Source organism: Thamnophis sirtalis, unplaced genomic scaffold (genome assembly GCF_051295495.1).
Source record: "Thamnophis sirtalis isolate CommonGarterSnake01/CBP01778 unplaced genomic scaffold, rThaSir2_p1.2 scaffold_6, whole genome shotgun sequence".
Lineage (NCBI taxonomy): Eukaryota > Metazoa > Chordata > Lepidosauria > Squamata > Natricidae > Thamnophis > Thamnophis sirtalis.
In genome coordinates, this window is record NW_028261386.1 from 44,096,308 (window position 1) to 44,113,594 (window position 17,287).

Here is a 17,287-nt window from a genome sequence, read left to right on the forward strand (position 1 = left end):
GCTAAGTGTGAAAAATGGTCATCAGTCACTTTTTTCAATGCCATTGTAATTTTGGTCACTAAACAGCCATGTTCCTGACTTAACAACCACCATGATTCACTTAACGTGGCAATAAAAGGTCGCAAAATGAGGCAAAAATCATTTAACAAACGTCTCCCTTAGCAACAGAAATTGGGGGATCAATCCTGGTCGTAAGTCGAGGATTACCGGTAGCCAATTGCAAAAGGCAACTTTACTTGGAACAGGTGAGATTGTGCCCGGATCCCTTTCATGCCAACATATCCATCTTCTGCTCTTTCCCTCTCTTCCTTCCTTTCTCCTTCCATCATCTCCTTTCCTCACTCACTCCCTTCCTCCTTTTTTCTCTTCCTTCCTCCTTCCATTCTTTCAGCTTCATTTCTTTTGCCTATCTACCTTCTCTGTCTTTCTGCTCTTTCCATTTCTCTCTTCCTCTTCGCTTCGGAGCCGAGGTGGCGCAGTGGTTAAATGCAGCACTGCAGGCTACTGCTAGATCAGCAGTTCAGCGGTTCAAATCTCACCGGCTCAGGGTTGACTCAGCCTTCCATCCTTCCGAGGTGGGTAAAATGAGGACCCAGATTGTTGGGGGCAATATGCTGACTCTCTGTAAACCGCTTAGAGAGGGCTGAAAGCCCTATGAAGCGGTATATAAGTCTACTGCTATTGCTATTGCTATTCTGTTCCTTCCTCCTTCCCTCCTTTCCTATTTCTTCCTTCTTCCTTCCTTCTGCCTATCTACCTTCACCTTCTCTGTTTTTCTGCTCTCTCCTTGTCTTCCCCTTTCCTCCCTCCCTCCCTTCTTTCCTTTCTAGTTCCATCTTTTCTTCTTTCCTCTCTCCCTCCCTTTTTCTTTTTTCCTTCCTTCCTCTTTCCTCTTGCCTATCAACTTCATCCTCTTTGTCTTTCTGCTCTTTCCCTCTCTTCCCCTTTTCTTCCTACCTCCTTCCCTCTTTTCTCCCTCCCTTCTTCTTTTTCTTCTTTTTTTCTTCCATCTTCCTCCTTCTCCTTCCATTCTTTCTCCTTCCATCCATCTTTTCTCCTTCCATCTTCTCCCCCCTCCCTTCTTCTTTTCCTTCCCCCCTCCCTCCTTCCTTCCTCTCCTTCCCTTTCTCGCACACAGGAAGGGGAGGGGAGGCTTTCTAGTCGCTTTCACAGCATAATTTCTTTATCTAACTTTTAAAAAACAGTGTGCAAATCAAACTTGAGATTTTCGTAACCTGCGAAGCACCAAGTTATTATCTTCTGTTGTTGTTACAAATTCGCAGCTACTCCATTCTTTCCGATAGGGAACTGCATTTCCCAAGATGCCTCAGGTCCTCAAAGTGCTGAACGCGGTTTTGCAATTGACTCCAGCGAGGCCCGGTAGCCGCCGGTTGGGGTGGCTGTCAAGGCGCTGACAGCGGAGCAGACGCGCCGTTTGTTACTGCTTCCAGCAATCGAGACAGACGAGGGAAGCGGCGGTGGCGGACGTCAGCAGCGACTGTAATGACCGTGCAGGCGAGGTGCGGAGGAAGAACGGAAGGTCCCTCCCGCCCGCGACGACGGCTCCAGCCATGGACGAGCAGGCTGGCTCCGATGTCTTCTTCAACAACAACAACAACGCGCTGCTCTTGCCGCCACCTCCGGGTGGGAAGCAACCACGCCTTGCCGACTCGCTTCCCACCGCAGCACAGGGGCCGCACAGGCGTGGTTGCTTCCCATCTGGAGGTGGCGGCAAGAGCAGTGCGTTGCTGTTGTTGGGGCCCGCCTGCTCATCCATGGCTGGAGCCGTCGTCACGGGCGGGAGGGACCTTCCGTTCTTCCTCCGCACCTCGCCCGAGCAGTCGTTACAGTCGCTGCCGACGTCCGCCACCGCCGCTTCTAATTAATATAATTCCCCCTCTCTTTTTCACTTTCTCTCCAGCACACAAACACAAATGCATAGGGCAGCCCACCTCACACACAGGTAACTCCGGGCAGCTTACAACATTATGATGCACGTCTCCCCATAGGAGAGGAGATGGGGAAGCCGGGGGCCCGGAGATCACCTGGGGGATGCCGAGGATGCCTTAACCAATCGAAAGCCGGCGTACCTCGTCATAATGGGGGATGGATTTCTTGCCAGGAAACGCGAGGGTTGGACAACGGCGGAGGCTCGGGTTTGTTTTTTTCCCCAGGAATAAAAGTAAACATAAGACTTCTAAATCCCCAGCAAGAAAAGAAATGCAACTGTAGTGGTCTCTCCCCCACTTCCTCTAAAGAACAAACGTTATCCTGCTGCAGAAGCGAAGAAATCTCAGATTTCGCCCTTCTGCAACAGCCTCCCTCAGGATCCCGCTCCTCCGCTACAGATGCATCGCGTCCCAACAGCGGAACTTCACAGCCCCAAACCCAGTTTCTGAGTGACCCGTCGAGAGACTAACTGCTTCTTCTCCCCACCCCGAAGACTGTATTTCCCCGCCGCTCCCTCCCCCCACCCCGCAAAGCTCTCTACAGCCCTTCCAAGCCTACCCAGCACCACGTCCTCCTCTCCAGCAAATCCTACATGCACCCGACACTCCTCAGTGCACATGTCCCTTGCTTGCCGGCTCCGGGAGAGCTTTTTGGAAAGGCGCAGCTGCTGCTTCTCTTTCAAACTACACAGCTCCCAAGTCGGGGCATCTCTCCCTCCCCTCGCTCCTGCTGCTGCGGCGGCTCCCCCAGCTAGCGCTCCGTTTTCAGAGATTTTCCAAAGCGCTCACCCTCTTCCCACCCGGCCATCTCCTTTTAAGCCCCCCCCCAAGTAACCCCTTCCTCAGGCTCTCCGCCAGCACTCTTCAACTTCATCCCCATCACTGCCCGCTCCTCCAGCCCCTAAAAGCGGTGGGGCTGGGGACCGATCCTGAGCTAACCTACGCCACGAAGGCTGCCCCTCCCCGGTACCTTTGGTGCATCATCCCATCGCTCCCTCCCCCTGCCCCGCAAAGCTCTCTACAGCCCTTCCGAGCCTACCCAGCACCAAGTCCTCCTCCTCTCCAGCAAATCCTACACACACCCGACGCTCCTCAGTCCACACGCTGGCTCCGGGAGAGCTTTTTGGAAATGCGCAGCTGCTGCTTCTCTTTCAAACTACACGGCTCCCAAGTCGGGGCATCTTTCCCTCCCCTCGCAGCTCAGGGGCTCCCTTGAAGGGCTCCTGCTGCTGCGGCGGCTCCCCCAGCTAGCGCTCTGTTTTCAGAGATTTTCCAAAGAAGGAAACTCACGACTCGCTCGGAGCTCTGCCTTATCCGTCTCCCCACCTCAGCGTGGCCCGTCTCGGTCCAGACCCTCCGCGGCTCCGCCCTCCACTCATCCTTTTCGCAGCCGAGGGAAGGAAAGGGGGGGGGAAGGCTTCTGGCGGCTCCCGTGCGGCGACCCCACTGCCATCCGCTCGCGCCTCTTCTTTGGATGCCCAAAGCCTTCCAGCCCACTCAGGGCGAGTCAGCTGCGGTGCAGCCGGTGGTGGGCAGGAAGGTTTTCGGGCAGCTCCTGGGCGGCAGGTGTCTGGGTGGGAAGAGCCAGAGGGGGTGGCGGTGGCATTTTCGCTGCAGAGCAGAGGCGCACAATCCCGAACGGACTCCACGGCAGGAGGAGAGGGGGGGGCAGCGGCAGCCGCCCGCAGAGAAACTCCATGCGGTTCAGAGCCCCGGAAGCGAGAGGAACTTCTCTGCGGGTGGCTGCCCCCTCCCTCTCCTGCCGCGGCGATCCCAAATTTAATTCATTCACTCAGCTGGGGCAGGCGGAAAATTCTCTGCACGAACGGACTCCGCGGCAGGAGGAGAGGGAGGGGGCAGCCGCCCGCGCTTCAGGGGCTTCTGCCAGGCAGCGGGAGCCCCGGAAGCGAGAGGAACTTCTCTGCGGGCAGCTGCAGCTGCCCCTACCCTCTTCTCCTGCCGCGACGAGCGGAAAATTCTCTGATTATTAGATAGAATAGATTAGATTACTCACCAGTGAGTAAGCTCAGCTGCAACCCCAAAAGAGGAAAGGAAATGGAAACTTGCGCAGGCGTGCTCAGCTAAGCGGAGTCCAGCCAATCAGTGAGCTGGTTGGGATGGAAAATTTTCAGCACGTGGCGTGCTAAAAATTTCCCATCCCAGCCAGCTCACTGATTGGCTGGAGTCCAGGCCAATCCAATCAGTGGGCGGCAGGCTGGGCTGGCTTAAATTTGTAGGTAGGTAGGATAGAGAACAGAACGATGAGCCAGCCCAGCAAGCTAGCAGCTGATGGGCGGGAGCTGCGAGCGCCAAAAAAAGCGTGCTTTTTAAAAAAGCGGGCGGGACGCGGGAAAATGCATTAAAAGGCGGGGGTGTCCCGCCAAAAGCGGGACGTCTGGTCACCTTAAGATAGATAGATAGATAGATAGATAGATAGATAGATAGATAGATAGATAGATAGATAGATAGATAGATAGATAGATAGATAGATAGATATAGATAGATAGATATAGATAGATATAGATATAGATATAGATATAGATAAATATAAATATAAATATAAATATAAATATAAATATAAATATAAATATAAATAATATAAATATAAATATAAATATAAATATAAATATAAATAATATAAATATAAATATAAATATAAATATAAATATAAATATAAATATAAATATAAATAATATAAATATAAATATAAATATAAATATAAATATAAATATAAATATAAATATCTATTTAGAGTTACAACCCCCGGTATGCCCAAATATGGAAGTTCACCACTTCCATTCTCTGTCCATCGGCTTGTCACAAGAGACCATCCAGACAGAAACCCAATATTTTTACTGTTGCCTTTGTTACATTTTGTGTTGTATTTGTGCTGATAAATAAATAAAGATATAGATATAGATACAGAAGATATAGATATGAATAAAATTACTTTTATTCATATGTATCAGTAGTAATATAAATATTTGAACACATGTGCATGACTGTAAACTTACTTTTTTCTGTCTCACTCACATAGAATCTGTCTGTTCAAGGATCATCATCACAGCTCCCTAAATCTTTTGATCCAGAACCAGAAGCTAAATATGGTACCTTGGATGTGACTTTCGACTATGACTCACAGGAACAGAGGCTTTTGATAACAGTCACAGCTGTCACAGACATTCCAAATTATAGCAAGACAAGTGGAAGTCTGTGGCAAGTACACCTAGTTCTCCTTCCAATCAAGAAACAGAGGGCAAAAACCAGCATCCAGCGTGGTCCCTGTCCTGTTTTTACCGAGACATTTAAATTTAATCATATTGAGTCTGAGATGATTGGGAATTATGCAGTACGCTTTAGACTATACAGTATACGTCGTGTAAAAAGAGAAAGAATTTTAGGAGAAAAGATATTTTACTTAACCAAATTAAATCTTCAAGGAAAGATGTCAGTACCGGTGACTCTAGAACCAGCATACAACATTTCTGTAAGTATTAAATCAAATTGAATAAATGTTCAGTCATTCAATTGATTCTGAAGAAAAGTGCTAGAAATTTGAAGCTAACTGTTGCCGTAGGGTAGTTGTAAGAACGAGGAAAGGTATCTTAAAAACCACCTTTTATTATCTGTTATCACTGATCATGCTGGTTGGATGCCATGAGAATTCAGTGATCTTTGAAAGGCCATAGATTCATTTCAAGTCAGTGTCAAGATTTTGATTTGGAAGCCCTTAAAAGATTTGAGACCCAAGTATAAGACAAGATGTCTCTTTTTCCCCATCTAGCTTGCCTCATCCAACTACTGTGCAAAGCACATTGATAAAAATTAGTATTATTATCTTATTGTGTTCTAGTTATGAGTAATGCTTGCTCTCAAGAAATGCTAAATTTGTTTGCTAGAAGTATGCCTTATGCTAATCGTATGGCTGTTTTTGTGCCTGGCTAAAACATAGGTATTTACCCAGACATTTTAAAGCAATTTGATGCTTCTGTAATGGCTATGATTAAATCATTTGTTTCTGCTGATTGGTTCTTTCTGTTGATTGGTTTTAGTTCTTTTTCATTATATTGTATAATATATTGATAACAATATAATAATATATAACAATCTATTTCTGATTCAGATGTTGATTCTAACTGAGAGAATGGAAATGAGGACAGCTTCTTCTCCTTTATCCCCACATGCCTCTGCAATCTACTTTAAAAAATTGAATGACTTGATACAATAATGTGAGGCTGGGGAACAGAAATTGCCTCCTATTCCTTTCTATCATTGAGAATATTTTCAGGAAAAATTCATTCAAGAGTTGCTATCTCAAGCAGAAGCAAGTGTTAGCTGAAATCCAACATATTTATTGGCCACTATTGTAAATGTAACAAAAGATGTACAACATAGAATAATATATGTATTACTAGGCAGAATGTTTAAGCTACCAGAAGTAATTGTATATGGCTTTTCTGAATAAGTGAAAAACTATCGCTGAAATCAAAAGCTACTAATAATTTGGAGACAGCAGGAAAATAAATTGTTACTAATAGTGGAAAATAGTGGGAATAGTGGGAAAGGCATAAAAAGTAGGAAAATATTTTTTTAAAGAGGAACTTGGTTAAATTTTAAACTTCCTAAAAATAATTCCTAGAATTATTTTGAAATTATTATTTCTACATACCGTATTTTTCGCAGTATAAGACACACCTTTTTTCTTCAAAAAAGAGGCTGAAAATCTGGGTGCGTCTTATACATCAAATACAGCATTTTTTGCCTCCCGAAGCCTCGCCCCTTCACCAAAATGGCCGTATGTACCCTTATTAAGGTTTTCAGAGAGCTCCTGGGGAGGGCAGAAATGAGCAAAAAATGGGCCTCCCCCCCACCCCGGCCTCCAGCAGCACTCTATAAGCCTATGCATAAGGCTATGCATGCATCTATCGACAGGATGGCTGGAGGTTATTCTCAATAATTAAAGATGGAGCTGATAGGAAAGGGTTAAGTTCACCTCTTCTAGTCATTTATTTTCTAATTAAGTTCCAGTTTCCGCAGGGCTAAGTCTTCTGCATTCTATGGAGATAGCCTGTTACAATTCAGTCTTAGGTCTGCCATCTTTCTTCTCAGCTTCATTTGATCCCAAAGGCATCCATGGACAAAGAATTGAGATATAAGGAAACAATTGAGCAATGACAAGGAAGAGGAGTTTGATCTCATAGTAGAGGGGAATGGCGTTAGCAGCCTTTAAAGGAGACAGTGATATTTTTCCTTTCTCCCTCTTTGTTCCCTAACCCTTGCTCTGGGGTGGTACCCATTTCCCCCTAAAGACCGCACACAAGATTACAATATTCATTTAGCACTTTGTGAGCAGAACAATGAGTGAATCTGTCCAGAGGGCTATAGGCCCGAATAACCCTAATTGTGGAGTGCTCAGCAGTTGAGTGTGAATAGTTCATTTTCTGAACTATTACTCAAAGGAAAAAGAAATTGATCTATCTGTGGCCACCTATCTATCTATGAATATCTGAAAACATGCAATAGACTAAATATTTATGTTAGAGCTCACTTCTCTCTGACTTGCTTTTGAGGCCTAACATTAAATACTTCATATGGACTATTCAAATATTTCTAGTCATGAAATGTTATGTCACAAAAATACATCCGTTGAATCAAATGAAACTGGGAACTGCTGTTTCTAAACATATTGCTGCTTTTCATTAGCATGGAAATAGTGAAGCCTAGTTTTCTACTATGTGTTAAATTCCCCGTATCAATAGATATGTGAGCTTAATGTTCTTGCTATTAACATTTAGAATAGAAAGCATATGGCACACTCTGAATTACCTGGTTCTTGAACTCTTTTTCACAGTGCTGAACTGACATAAAAAAGATCCTTATATACACTTGCACAGTTCCCATAGAACTCCATGAGGAAGTTTACTTTCAATGGTCCTAAAGTAAATCCATATTAATTATACAAATGCTAAACCATGTAGAATTAGCCCAGCTAAGAAGTTCAAAATGCAGGGCGGGTGTTAGCACAAAATATACATGCCATTGGGCATACATATTAGGAGGATTTGAGAAGAATGACTGAATCTTCAAATCATTTGTCACTTACATCCTGGTCACTTTGCAATTTGACTATTACAAAATGTTCTGTGTGGGGTGGCCCTTAAAGACCAGCCAGAAGTTGTAGCTGGTTCAAAACATAGCAGTATGATCCATAATAGTCACATCTTGTTATATCTGTATGTCATAACTCATTGACAAATGACATTGGTTGCCAGTCAGCTTCTAAGTGCAATTTAAAGTGTTGGTTGTCACTTATAGAGCTCTTCATGGCATAGAACCTGAGTATCTCAGGACTGCTTGTCTCCACCTGATATGTTCAGATAGAGTGATTTTGCTCCTGTTTGGTGTGTGTGTGTGTATGTGTGTGTGCGCCTTTGAGTCCGTTTTTGACTCTTGATGACTGCCTGAATTACTTCCTGCAGTTTTCTTGTCAAGTTTTTTTCAGAAATGATTTACCATTGCCTGCTTCCTGAGCCTTAGAGAAAGTGATTGGCCCAAGGTTACCTAGCTGATCTTGTGCCTAAGGCAGGACTAACTTCACATTCTAGCCGGATGTATTAATCACTACACCAAACTGGCTCTATCAAGGACTAATGGACAATGGATTTCTAGTACGTCCATTGCCCTTCTAAATTGGGAATGCAGAGCTATCTCAAGTCCTTAGCTGAACTGATCTGAACTCTGTTTCATAGGTTGAATTACGATAATTAAGATATCCACCACTTTGATGTGAATATTCAGAGTCTATAACCTAGCTGTGTGTTGAGGCCACCTAAAATCTTGGATTGCAGTAGAAAGAGCCTAGAAAAAGCTCCAGTGTTCCTTTAAACAATAGGCAGCTGCAATGCCAGAACATGAAACACTTCCCCCTGAAATATATACTTCCTCCTTCCTTAGACACATTGCATATAATCCCATCTCTCAGTAGTCTGCATGTAGGGACCCTTCCTTAAAACGAAGCATTGTCAGACCATTTGTGCTGCTGTAGCATAGATCAGTGGTTCTCAACGTTTTCCACCCTTTAAATACCTTTTGTGACCATGGACTACGAAGACTTAAGATTTAAATCATAACATTTCTTCAAGCCTTCGTGGACCCCCTGTGATGACATTGCAGCCTCCCAGGGTTCCATGGGCCAGAGGTTGAGAACCACTGGCAATAGACAGTGTGCCAGCCTTCTTGCCCACAGTATTCCTTTTGAGGAAAGATCCCTCAAAACAACACATCTGTTAGGTATTTGGAACAGTAGACCTGCTTTCTTCCTCACTGACCAGCCTAGAGAGACACAATGGCTATTTTCTAACTTCAGCATTTTATATACAAAGAGAGCATGGGTGCTGTTTAGATCAAGTTTCTCAGCCTTGGCAACATATGTGGATTTCAACTCCCAGAATTCCCCAGTCAATATGCTTAAATATCTTAAAGTTGCCAAGGATGAGAAACACTGATCTAGAGATCTACCCATTTTCTTCTATGAGAACTTTCCTCCTAGTTGACATATTAGGCTTTTCTGCTTATGAGAACGCTATGCAGCAGATAGATGTAGATCAGGGGTGTCAAACTCACGTTGTCAAGGCAGCATCACATGATGGATTGGGGCTTTCCCCCCCTTTGCTAAACTGGGTGTGGGCATGGCCAGCGCGGGACGCATCTGGCCCGCGGGCCCTGAGTTAGACAGTCCTGATGTAGATGGTGCTATACAGATAGTTGTGAGTGCATTCTCCGTAATGGATAATTTGGGCTCTGCTCTTTCTAGTCTCCTGTTTGAGATCCAAAATGTGTCTCATGGGAGGGAAGGCATTGATTTGGAAAGTTGTCTGTGACTTAAAAGTGAAAATTGCAACATATGATAGGTATATATCTGCCTGTCAGGCATCAATATATAAAAAATAGTTAAGTAGTAATTCACTGCCTTGTCACATCACATTCCAGAGAGATTAAATAATTTATCTTCTTAATGTTTATCTCACTATGATATACTATGTAAGTTTTATTGTAAATCTTATAAAGGTATTGTAGATCAAGTATCAAATGAGAAAAGAAACACAAGGGTCCTATTGCTACCTCATCAAATGTTTATTAAGAAAGTTGGAACACTAATTTACTACAGTATATCAAGTCTGCTTGTCATTTCATTTTCAACATACATTAATAGTTTAAGTTTGGGAATAAAACCAATCTATGAACTGTGTGATGCTTTTGTCTGTAGAATAATTTGTCTATGTATGTATTTTCAATATCACTTATGATTTCAGAAAGAAAATTTGATATAGCTTTATAGACTCTGGAATAATAAATTAAGTCTGTACATAATAATATTGAAATGTTTCAGTCTCCTGGTTATACTCAGTTAAAGAATGGGTTTCTTTTAAAAAATTGATTTTACCTTAAGTAGTCTTGTATGGGAGGTTTGTATATAAGAATTTCATTGTTTCTTGATAGTCAAGGGAATATCTAAAGAGATGCCTATGCCATGTGCACTTTAATCTTGTGGTTGGAAGCCTGAGAAAAACAGATAGCATGGTCTTAAGGGCCTTTACTGTTGAGTCAAACACACCGCTAAAATCACCTGGAACAGAACTTCAAGAAGGCAGGCAGATGTTGATATAAAGGAGCTGTACAGAGGGACATCCCATTAATGGTCCTGTCTGATTTCTTTTATGAATTTAACAACAGCTAGAAGCACTGTGTCTCATAACCAGAGGCATCACGTTGGCAAACATGACTGATCTTGGGGGAGGGTGGCAGGGTAGGGTAGCAAAATGGTGTTGGATCTGGTTAGAATTTGCTTTGGAGACTACCAGGAAAACCCTGGGTTGTAAATTAGATTAGGTAACTTTTGTCCCATTAGGATATTTTTCAAAGCCATTTCTTTACCTAAACAGAGAAACAGAATGACTGCAGGAAGGGGAGGAAAAGCAGTGGGAGTGGGGGCAACTTCCAAATTCCTGCTGGCTTTCCCATTGACTATCCTTGTGGGAAGTTGGCAGGGAGCTTCAAAAATCTCTCTCCCTCCTTCCTTTCTATCCTTATCTCCTTTTTATCTTCTCTCCATTTCTTCCTTCCTCAAGTTCCTTTCTCCTTCCCTCCCTCCTTTCTTTCTCCTCTGATTTCTTTGCTTAGTTTTCTCCTTTCCTTTCCCTTCCTTCTTCCTTCCTTCCCTTCCTCCCGCCCTCCCTTTCATCCTCCCTCCCTTCCATCCTCCCTTCCTTCTTGATATTCTGTCATTATTTTTCTTCCCTCCCTCCCTAGAATTCCTGCCAGCTTCCCTATTTACTTTGCTTGCCAGAAGTTTTTAAGGAAAAAAACCAGTGGGGAAGGCTAAGGCCAGCAGGCAGGTAAGTGGCGCTATTAGATAGGGCAGGAGCAAAGGATATGCGTGTGTGTGTGAGAGAGAGTTGCTGTGCAAGAAGAAGGTGTGGGTGCGCCCAAGAGATGATGTGCGGATTGGGCAAGGCATGCAGGTGCAGTGCAGGTTGAGAAGGGTGCAAGAGGACCCCAGAGATGTTAGACATGTGTCACATAGATTGGGGAGGGCACACAGAAGTGGTATGGGTCAGGAAAGGTGCATGGGGGTGTGCAAGAGGTGTCACATGGGTCCGGAAAAGTGCTTGGGGTGTGACATAGATCAAGGGGTTCCATGGGAATTCCTTTCTCTCTATCTGTCCTTTCCTCCCTTCTCCTTCACTTCCCTCTCCTCCTCTCCTCTTCCTCCTTCCCTTCTTAACAGGGCAGCAAGGATTGTGAGAGTGATTGGGAAACTGTCACAGACATTGAAAATGAAGATCATGTGACTGCAGCGTATATATGGGAGAGTTTAAAAACCTAGTTACTAGAAGCTGAATTAAGATTGAAAAAGATTTGACTCAGCACAACTTGACTTTGCCAGCTATTTAGCATCAGTAGCAGACACATGGGTTGTTGTTATTATTTTTTTGCTTCTCTTGTTTGTGAAAAAAATGCCTAACAAACTATATTATTTAATTTCATATGCTGTATGTTGTATGTGTACAAATTAGCAGATATCCGATGTCATGATGCTGTGGATTCCTGCTTTCTGACCTATTTTTTCTTATAAAGTGTCTTTGTGACTTAAGATGTTATTTTGGTTCCCCTAAAGGTAAATGCTTATATGCAAAGTCTGTTGATGATACCTGAATATTTTCATTTATATATTTTACATATTTTATTTATTTTTAATATGATTACTATATTGGATTTGTATGCCACCACTCAGAGTCTATTATGATTATATATCTTTAACACCAGTAAACAGACAAACAAGCAGATAAGCTCATTTCTACTCAAAGAGCTGTGCTTAGCATTTGCCAATAATTCTGTAAGTCTTTGTGATACACCTTTCTTTGGCATATAAGGTGTGATAGGCAGTGGAGATTTAGTTTGCATTTAGTGGTATAAATATGGCTTATAGCATTCCCCCTATTCATTCCTTTATTTATGTATTTCCATTATGTTATGCACCATTAGGAATGAAAAATTCTGGAAATTAATACTAGGAGCAGATTTCTCACTATTGTGATGACTTAAAATGATTGCAAATGCTGCTTTTGCTTCTAGGGCTGTGAGTCCCAAATGAGCATGTCAGAGGCATCCTGCAGCGAAAGTATTTCCTCTTGTCAATCTTTGGCACATGGCTCAGCTCCCGAAATCCTCATCGGATTGCTTTATAATGCCACAACTGGAAGACTAGCAGCAGAAGTGATAAAAGGCAGCCACTTCAAAAACTTGGCAGCAAACAGACCACCCAGTGAGTAGAATATATATATTATTTCATCTTAATACTTCTGCACTTGGGGGGATTTCACTGGTAGGGACTTCAGTCCTATCATTTAGCCTTACCCAGTCAAACTGAAATAGTATAATCATCAGCTAATCTGTTTCATGTTTTCATTGGGGAAATGGCGGTAATCTAAAATTCTAAATATTGGTTGCGATTCAACAAGATCCTTTTAATTTTTTATGATTGACTGGATGATAAATTGCCTTTATCTTAATGATTAACTACTAAACTATTAATGTATCATATAACAAAGACATTGTAGAAAATTATAATGTATTTTAAAAGTTGTCTGTTGGTAAATGTTTATGTAAATGTGTTGCCGTCTCTGTGGTTAATAATACTAAAATAAGATGTTATAAATCTATGAGAATTTGATATCAGCATGTGGTAATATATACTTGATATTCTCTGTGGTGATTAAAAGTAGTATTTATTCTTCATTCCAAGTAAATATGCATGAATTGTCATGTATATTTGTGTGGTGTATAATTTTCAAGGAAAAAAATTAAAGAATGTGATAAAATGACCACAGCTAAATATAAATATATTTCCAATTGACATAATTTATTTAACTTTTTGTACATTTATAATGACCAGATTCTGCAAAAAGGAATCAGAAGTATGTCTGACATCTGGATCCAAATCCTGTTCCTATAAAAGTCTATAAAACTACAAAAAAGTCTAGCTACTGTATATCTACAAAAGTCCATTTGAAAAAATACAATTAAACAAGACCAATATTTATTTATTTATTTAGGAAACTTATATGACTTCCTATCTTTTTTAATATAATCCTAGGTGCTTACAATAATATTAAATACAAATATAAATAAATAACAAAATCCCATAATATACATGATTAGTCTAATTGTGGTACTGCAACATCACATAAACTCTTCATAGTCTTAGATGTGCTGGGCTCCTGTCTTCCCCTAGTCAAAAGCCTGGTTGAAGAGCTTCATAGCCCTTAGGAAGACTAATAGATTGGAAGCCCTGTTAAGTTTTCTGTGGGCAGCCAGAGAAAAGGCACACCACACTTCTTATCATGCCTGCAGATAGGCATATTTCAGGTGAATAGATCCCTTCTCAGTAAAACAATGAGACCAAAGGGAAGACTTGACATGATGCTATTTTCAAAATATTATAAGAGCAGAAATGTGCCCTTATAATATTGAAACCTATTGCTTATCCATTTTGACAGCAAATATTTAAATAATTTATTTTTAATCTATGCTATAGGACCGAGAAAATTATACTAATAAATATGCATGAAATGATACGAACATGACATCAAGCTGCTATTTATTGGGGAAAAAAATATGGTTGTACTTTAAGGTTGCTATAATGCTCACACAGGTTGGTATGAAGAGCAGCTAAATAGTGTATAAAAGTGCCACTTCCAGCTTTCTGATGTTATGCTTTTATTGTCCTAAAAACAACATTTTTAGTTATTTGTTAATCATTTCTGATTTTTGATCACTGTTTAAATTACATGGTTAGCTGCATCATTACATTTAATGTTAAATGTGGAGAAGTTTCCAATTTTCATCTCAACCACAATTAATATCTCATTTCCCAGCCATGATCAAAACACAAATCTTATCATGCATAAGGAAGTCCTCATATGCACTCATGGTTTACTGCTCCCCCACTTAGAAATTATTGCAGAGTAGAGATCAATTTCCATTCAGGATATTAATGGAAGCATTATGGTCATAATGAAAATCTCATTTCCTCCATAGTTATTACTAGTACATTTTAAAAAATCTTGTTGAGTCTGCCAAGTACAAAATGTATAGAAAATGCTTGCTGTTTCTTACACTCCTTATTTCTAATCAAAACTTCCTTAGAATTTCTAAATGTCTCTTACATGTTAGATTGCAGATAGGTGTCTAGAAGACATACAAAGTGTGACACATTTTTTGGATGCAAACTTTCAGAATATGTATTTTAGATGAGAAAACAACTCAAGAACATAATAAAAGCCAATAGACTAGTCTATATATAGACCAGATACTTAGTTGGTGTGATGCCTGTCTGGCTGCCTACCTATTTACGAATTACTGGGCCCGGGCGGGGGGGGGGTAGGAAGATCTTACATTTCACAGTTCTTCATTACACCAAATCAATTTATAAAGCTATTTTCCCAGCTCACTTAAAGCATTCTCTTCTTGAGCCAACAAAAAAATTCAACTGGTATAAGTCTGTAGCCTCATTGCCCATGCCATTTGCCTCTGTTCCAGATTTGAATCAGTTCAGAGTGTGTGTATGTGCGCGCGCACATGCACTTCCCTTCACAAGTTCATAATCGCCTTTGGTCAGATATTTCTCAGATTGTTTCAATCACAGATTTATTGCTTTCTGGAAATGTTGAAAATCTGTGTTTAGAAGCAGTCTAAACAGCAATAGACAGTCTTAGTGAGAGAGGAATTGTAGCAGAAGTTAAAATTAAAATTAATTATCTCTTTGTGTGCTTCATCATAGAGGCATCCCTGGTCAACTATTATTCAGGCCAATCCAACTTCCCTGAATCAGAGAGATATGTAGAACATGTACAAAAACAACACAGCACCTGTTGCTACTCAAAGCTGTATGGCCCTGGAGTACAATGCCCAGGGCCTACAAAAGTGTACATGTATCCATCTTAAGTGGCCAATAGTTCCTGAGCTGATAAAACTCCTTGAAGTCATCTGACAGCACAACTGACAAAATGATTAGTAAAGTATATCAAACTGTGACTGTACTAAAATTGGTTGTTTAAAATACTAGTGTAATGCCAAAACTAGCAAAGGATGACTTTAAGCTGTCACTTATGTGAGTTGAAGACAAGATGAAAGCAATTGTCATGGCGGAGAAAAGAGATTGCTGGGGAATATCCACACCATTTTTAGATGAAAGAAGTAAATGACCTTTGTTGCAAAACCAATAAAAATCTATTTTGATATTCTTGATAGATCTAAGAAAAAATGTTTATTTTGTTTATTTTCCATTTCATGTGAACTCACACTATAGTTTAGGGAACCTTGTGCACCTAGGGCATTGTCTGTTTATTAATTATCATTGTTTATTTAGTGCTATCCCAATATTGCAATTTGAATTGGAAATTTGAACTTATGGGAAGCTTTTATGTGCACTGAAGAAAACATGTAGCTTTGAATTTTTTAAAAAAAAACTTTGATCTAATAAACTTGCATTCTAGCCTAAATGATTTTCTCAGATGAAAGATGCATCAGAGTGGCATTAAATGAGTAAAGTAGCCAGCGAAATTAATTTAACCAGATTTCATTATTTTATTTAGAGTACACACAGAATGCCATTCAGCAATCATTTATTTTATTGTAATTCTATTGACCTTCTCTAGTCTGAGTTTGTTTAATTGATCCTTACTTAGAAAGCTGGAGTTTGCATGAAAAAGAGGAAGGTCTGCTAAAGAACATATTTGATTTCTAGTTGGTAGCCTGATTTTTTGCATGAATCTCCATGCACTTGTGTTTTAAACCCAACAGAAATTACTATTAAGATACTACATTATTTGAAACAGTGTAATTTTTTTTGTTAAAGATTACACAGTGAACATAACTAAATTCATTCATTAATCTACCTACCCATCCTTTTGCTCAATTCTTTTCTCTAAAATTGATTTGTTAAGGTGCTGTTTTCTTTCACTCTGGTGAATAGTGTTTCCTCTTAAACTTTAACCTTTGATCCTGTGTCACCCAACTATTGACATCTGGTCATTATTTCTTTTACTGCTTTCCACCCCACCCCTGTTGTCAGATGGACTGTTCTGTTGTCTAAAACACTTGATAGGTGGACAGGTTTATATAATACGAGGTGAGTTCCTGTGGAGACTAATTAGATGTTGTCTTTTTCATGCAAAAGAAATCTGCCAGCTTCAAAGCTCTCCACCACTTTCTACCATGTTGGTTTCTGATGATGTACAGTAGTTATTTCACTGTTATATTGGAGGCAGAGCTGATCTCTGACTATGGATGGTGGTATTTCAAAGATTTATAAAATAAACATGTGAATAAATGTCTGGACATTCAATTTCATTATTGCATTTCTTTTTTTTTAACAATCCAAATTTCTTCTTTAAAAAAATCGAATTCATACTTATACCAAAATAAACAAAAACAGAAAATCTTTCTGTTTTTTAAATAAAAACAAATACTAATGTACATACACAATTCAATAATTATGACTGTATTTTTTCAGGCAAAGTGTTTCCGCACAACAGTAACAATGAAAATTTTGAGTATCAATGCTATTTCACTGAATTCATATTCATAGTAACCCCAGTGCGCATATGGAGCTTCAGACAGAGGGGGGTTTCTTCCTTTTCCTCTATGGGTATGGAATGTATCCTCTGTGCATCTAGGATTTTTTATTGTACTCTGAATATTTTAAATATTATATTTATTAAATCTATTTTATACTGCTCCCTGTACAAAAACATTGCAAAGATTTTGTACTTGAA

General features: G+C 40.7%; 1 protein-coding gene across 5 annotated transcripts in view; it reads left to right on the top strand.

Annotated features, from left to right (window-relative positions):
• Positions 1–17,287, top strand: part of SYT14 (synaptotagmin 14) — an 89,449-nt gene that overhangs the window by 67,928 nt on the left and 4,234 nt on the right. For 3 of the 5 annotated variants that reach the window (XM_087717738.1, XM_087717737.1, XM_087717735.1), the window contains 3 exons: positions 4,987–5,436; positions 12,585–12,774; positions 16,585–16,641. In XM_087717738.1, coding sequence (XP_087573864.1) covers positions 4,987–5,436; positions 12,585–12,774; positions 16,585–16,641 — 697 coding nt within the window. The remainder of the gene's footprint in view (positions 1–4,986; positions 5,437–12,584; positions 12,775–16,584; positions 16,642–17,287) is intronic. The other 2 variants (XM_087717740.1, XM_087717736.1) reach the window with 1 other exon arrangement.